Source organism: Musa acuminata, chromosome BXJ2-5 (assembly GCF_036884655.1).
Source record: "Musa acuminata AAA Group cultivar baxijiao chromosome BXJ2-5, Cavendish_Baxijiao_AAA, whole genome shotgun sequence".
NCBI classification, from domain to species: domain Eukaryota; kingdom Viridiplantae; phylum Streptophyta; class Magnoliopsida; order Zingiberales; family Musaceae; genus Musa; species Musa acuminata.
Genome location: NC_088342.1, coordinates 19189845 through 19195458, shown reverse-complemented (window position 1 = coordinate 19195458; position 5614 = coordinate 19189845). Strand labels below are relative to the sequence as shown.

Here is a 5614-nt window from a genome sequence, read left to right as displayed (position 1 = left end):
CGAGGATATTTATCATTATAGATAGTACGGCTCTCTTAGTCTAACGGGAATGGACCCGCGCGGGCCCCACACATATCGTCCAACGATCACGCGGGCGAGTGTCTGGAAGGAGTAATGCAATTTTTCCACCTGTCAGTTGATCGAGTGAAGCAATGGTCCGTCGATGGGTCCCAACGTCGCAGTAGGTAGGTGGGCGGGTCGAGTAGAGATGAACGTCTTGAAGGATTGGACACGTGCTTGTGTGCACGACACAGACAGACTCCTCGGTCTGTGTGGCACGCATCTTTCGTGGATGGTTCAGTCAAACAGTCACGAGTGAAGAGGATGTCTGAAGTATCTATCGTTCCAAATTTTGTAATGTTTATATATATTTCCTCCGGTGATTAATATTTTTCATATACATATTACCAAAAAAAATCAGATTAACCATGACTAGCAAATGCCAGCTAATTTAAGTTTACAAGTATCTGAATATTGATATGATTAATCTTGGTGGTCAACCCAATTTTGCATAATGTGCATTTTTTATGTCAATTCAAGTTGATACAAATAAACTAAGCCTCTGTAAGCTCCTTCAAGTCATCATTCTTTCCCACTCAAACCTTCATCATACAACATCCATACTTAATTAAATATATGACTCATTAGCTAATTTATTGAGCCTATCTAAAAGTTTAAACTCGATTTTACAAAAATATATTTATCAAAATTATAATCATAATTTCTATTAATATCTCAGCGATCATATTAGCTCCAGTTCTACATACTTGACAAACATGCAAAATCCTCGTAACCACAATATTCCCATCGTTTTATAAATTTCATGACCGAAGATAATTTCGTTTCTAGTGTCCTCATAGATAACTCTTGCAATGGGCCGTACCCACCCTATAATAGCATTTGGCGACGTCTATCCCATATATACATATATATATTTGGGAAACATTTTGTTAGTTAGTCTTCCGAAACATAAATTATTCAAATTTGAAAAAAGTAAAACGTAATAGATCAACTAGAGGTTTGGACATGAATTCAACATGCAAAATCTTCTTGAACAAAATATTCCTATTGTCTTTTTCATAAATTTCATGATCAAATGTTATTATTCACTATATTTTGTAGATGGGAATTTTACTTTGTAGATTATTAATGATTTTTGTGCTTGGAAACAATATGTTTGGGAAACATTTTTTTACTTAATATTTTCAGAAACATACACACAAAAAAAAATTAATTGTAAAAACCATATTAGACACGCATTCTACGTTTTTATTTATTTTGTTATTGTCCAGCTGGTTTACCACGATCCACGGTCCTTCTTTCGTGCTCCCTCTTCCAAAAATAATCTCCCAATATCACCCTTTTCCTATATCTATGAGAACGAATTTATTGATCTCCTAAAAATAATCTTTCATTATTATCTAATTTCTATATATATGACAACCGATTTATTATCCTCTTCCACTATATTAAGCACTCCTCCCTCTCATTTCCACTCTTGTCTCCACCTTTCCTCCTTCCCCTTCTATCAATCTTTCCTTTCCGAGTTCTCAGTTGATCTCTTGCCCAATTCATAAGATAAAAGAAAAAAAAAAAAGAGGGTTTTGTGTTGGAAAATATTACCTTCTGGGATTCGCTGCGGAGGCCGAGATGTTGCGCTGATCGCCCACATCTCCACCGTCCATCATCCCAAGCAGTGCATGATGGAATCGCGGCGCTCCATGAACCTATTGCTCCTCTGCCTCCGATCTCAAAGCACGCGTGTAGCCCTTGTGGGTGGTAACCACACCGCTGCCCGCTTCTGTACCCGCTAATCCGACCCCCGCCTCTCCCCTCCCTCCCTCCCTCCCTCCTCTCTCTCTCTCTCTCTCTCTCTCTCTCTCTCTCGCCGCTGCAACCTACTTCTCGGTGCGTCCGTCTTCCCGGAAATGTCTACGATGAAGAAGACTGGTGTAATCCAGCGCCTCGGCTTTGGAGGCGCCGTCGAATTCGGAGGCGGGCGCCTCGTGATCCGCCTGCCGGACCGCCGCCTACTCCGCCTCGTCGCCCGATCAGTGCTCCTGGCCGCCGTCATCTTGTCCTTACCCTGGCTACACGCCGACATATTCTTCCGCGGCGGCGACGTCGGCGGGATTGCCGAACGCCAGGGAGCCATCTACGGCGACGCTACCTTCCTCCCGAGTCTCCTCCACGATATGAGCCGCCGCGGCCTGCTTCGCCCCGGGGACAACGCTGTCTTCCTCAACGACCCGATCGCAGGCGATCGCAGCACCGCGGTGCCCGATGGCTCCGCTGACTTCGTCTTCTCCGCCTCCGCCGGCGATTTCGAACACATCGACCGGATCCTCAAGATCGGCGGCGTCGCTGCCGTGCGATGGAGCCGAAATCCATCGGAAACCTTTACCCCGCCGGCGAACTACCGCACGGCCTACGTCGGACGAGTCGGCTCCGTTACCGTGTTGGCGATGAGGAAGTCCTTCGCGAACGGCCGAGGGCTGAGGCTGCGGCGGCTGCTGTCGATGCCGGTGGCGAAGAAGGAAGCCCTGAGCGGGCTGGAAGGCGCCCTGCTGGAGCCACCGGAACCCGGGCGACGGGGCTGGCAGCGGAGGGCCAGGTACCTGCCGGAGCTGACGAGGGACGAGCTGGACGGGTACCCACGGCGGGTGTTCGTGGAGGTCGCAGGGGCGGGAGAGGCGGGCAGCGGAGCGGCGTGGTTCGAGCAGAACTACCCGCGAAAGGGCCGGGCCTTCGACGTCATCCGGGTGGAGGTTATGGAGAAAGAAAATAAGGATACAGACGAGGCGGAGAAGGGGGCGTCGCCGTCGCTGGCGGAGTGGCTGGAGAGGAACGTGAAGGAGGAGGAGTACGTGGTAGTGAAGGCGGAGGCATCGGCGGTGGAGGAGGCGGTGGCGGAGGGCGCGATCGGTCTCGTCGATGAACTCTTCCTGGAGTGCGACCACCAATTGTGGGAGGACGACGACGCGAAGAAGGGGGAGACGCGGGGCGGGCGGCGGGCCTATTGGGAGTGCCTTGCGCTTTACGGGAAGCTGAGGGACGCGGGCGTGGCGGTTCACCAGTGGTGGAGCTTCTAATACAAGATGAAGTGGAGAGAGGGAAAGGAGAGTGTGAGAGCGGAAGAGAAAGGAAAGAGAAGGAGAGGAGAGGAGGGGTCCGATGGTGCGGGGGATGAAATGGATCTGACGGTTTGGATTTGGGGGTTGGTGTGAGATTGGAATTTAAATAATTTGAACTCTTTTGAAGGGGAAAGAGTTATCTTCTTTTACATTGTCATGTTTTAAGCTGACTTATATGTATATATATATATATATATATATATATGCATATCATGTGAATGTATTTTCTTGTTGAATGGGATGTTACTAAATAGTATCCGTTTGTATGAATTGATCATGTCAGGATCAATGATGATGGGTATGTTCAAAATCGGTTCGAATCAAACGTTCAAGGGGTCAAATCAATTTTTTTTAAATTTAGGTTAATTAGAATAAGATAGTTTAAATTAAAATCCATTCGAATTTATCTAATCGGATCAATTCATAATCAATTAATCTAATTCGATATTATATGATAATAATTATTAAATTAAATATTTAGACCATGATTTATCTTATTGATTTATATCGATATTACGAACAACTATCGATACAATATGTATCGAGTTATATCAATAGTGTCAATATATTATGTATTGATTCATATGTACTTCTCATCCATGTGTTATAGTATGATGAATCTTGATTTGGACCCATCTGATTAATGTGTTTCGATCAATTAAATGTTTAGAATAGTAGAATTAATTAGATTAATATATTTTTAATTAAAAATCGATTTGAATTGGTAAATCAAACAAAAATAATACCTTAGAATCGTAAGTATTTATAATTCTTAAAACTAAATTATCGATAAATCGGATCGAATCTTGAACAAGTTGATGCAGGATCGATTCCAATTGGATTTAATTTTTCGATTCAACATCCAATCCCTTCGCGTCTCGTAAGCTCGGTGATAGACCACAAACCAAAAGAGAGTCACAAATCACATCCTGACACAGAACGCGTGACAATTCACATCCAAACACCACCTTTTTTTGACCCATGCAACAGAGAAGCAGACACACCGATTCTTCCCACAAACTCTGCTACTAAAACATAAAACAACAACATAACGTACTGAAAACAACGTCAGATGGGGGTTTTAATTGCACACCTCCCGTGCGAAGCCCACCCGGGCGTTGGCCGCGTCCACCACCACCCTCAAGTTCTGCTGCTGGAGGCTGGCGATGACGTTGACCACAGCGTTGACGTTGTCCGGCGCGGCGGCCATGGCGAGGCAGGCCAGCGGCGTCGCGCTGCTGTGGATCAGCGTGTTCTCCATGCGCAGCACCAGGTCGAGGCCCTCCATGCGCAGCGTCACCGCCGGCGCCGAAGCCACCTCGTCGGTGCTGAAGCAGGTGTCGAAGGCGCCCAGCGAGGTGTAGCCGCCGGAGGCGTTCACCTGGCGCCGGAACTCGTCGCGGATGGCGGCGTAGACGGGGGTCACGAACCGGGTGATCACCGTGCCCGAGTCGACCACGGTGCCGGCGCCGGTCGCCGGGTCGAACTCGAACGAGCCGGGCGGGACCGGCACCTCGAACCGTCCAACCCGGACAGCCGTCAGGTTCACGTAGTACAACGAGGGCCGGTGCGGGTTCTTCAACAGGGGGGTGAACCGGATGTTCTTGGGCTGGCCTAACGGGCCGAGCCGGAGCGATCCCGAGAAATAGTAGGACTTGTAGCTGGGGAGGCAGTAGGAGAAGACGCCCTGGTAAAGGGGGCCTGTCTGAGCCAAGAGAGACATGGGCCCTCGGCCCAACCCTAGCAGGCCCTGCTTCGGCAGGTTCGCCGAGCTGCCGTTGACGGCGGTGACGCAGCCGAAGAGGTAGTTGGGAATGACGTCGGAGGCGAGGGTGAGGGAGTCCTGCGAGAGAGTGGCGGTGAAGGCAGCGTCGCCGCCGTAGGGCTGGTAGTAGGTGCATGGGGAAGGGGCGGAGTCGGCGGCGCAGGACTGGCCCTTGAACTGGGGGCACCAGGAGGAGGAGCAGGGGAGGGGGGAGTAGGTGGAGGAGTTAGCAGGGAGGAAGAGGGCGGAGGAGGAGGGGCAGGTGGAGCAAGGGGAGCAGGAGGTCCAGGCGGCATCGGCGCTGGTGTCGAGGGCGAGAAGGAGGAGCTGCCCGGGGGAGCCGAGCTTAGCGCGGAGGACGTAGGAGGAGGACTGCAGCACCTGCTGGCCGGAGGCGACGGGGACGGAGGTGACTTTCCGGGAGAGGAAGGCGAGGCGGGTGAGGTCGTTGCGCGCGAGCGAAAGGACTGAATCGAGAGGCGTCGGGGAGTGGCGCTCCGCGTGGAAGATGCGGAGGTCGGCGGCGTTGGAGGTGGAAAAGAAGAGGAGGAAGAGGAGGAAGAGGGAGTGGGGAGTGGCCATGGCTCCAGGTGGCGTTGGGATGGGAGGGATGGTGATAAGGTGGTGGGTTTTCATGGGCGGGCGCATTTAAAGACACTAACTCACTCTCGTCTTGGATATTTGCTCTAATACTTATTATATATTATATACGTAT

The 5614-nt window shown here is 49.8% G+C and overlaps 2 protein-coding genes across 2 annotated transcripts; one reads left to right on the top strand and one right to left on the bottom strand.

Moving 5' to 3' along the window:
- The first annotated feature begins 1928 nt into the window (after positions 1-1928).
- Positions 1929-3092, top strand: LOC135611542 (uncharacterized). The gene has a single exon (XM_065107181.1). It carries the CDS (start codon positions 1929-1931, stop codon positions 3090-3092), a length of 1164 nt encoding a protein of 387 aa, XP_064963253.1.
- A 992-nt stretch (positions 3093-4084) lies between these two features.
- Positions 4085-5537, bottom strand: LOC135612572 (aspartyl protease 25-like). Its single transcript, XM_065109014.1, has one exon. The coding sequence runs from the start codon at positions 5533-5535 to the stop codon at positions 4216-4218; it is 1320 nt and encodes a 439-aa protein (XP_064965086.1). The 5' UTR covers positions 5536-5537; the 3' UTR covers positions 4085-4215.
- Between the last annotated feature and the right edge of the window lie 77 nt (positions 5538-5614).

Coding starts and splice junctions, on each gene's coding strand:
- LOC135612572 (XM_065109014.1), bottom strand. CDS start 5,535: ATGAAAACCCACCACCTTATCACCATCCCTCCCATCCCAACGCCACCT.
- LOC135611542 (XM_065107181.1), top strand. CDS start 1,929: ATGTCTACGATGAAGAAGACTGGTGTAATCCAGCGCCTCGGCTTTGGA.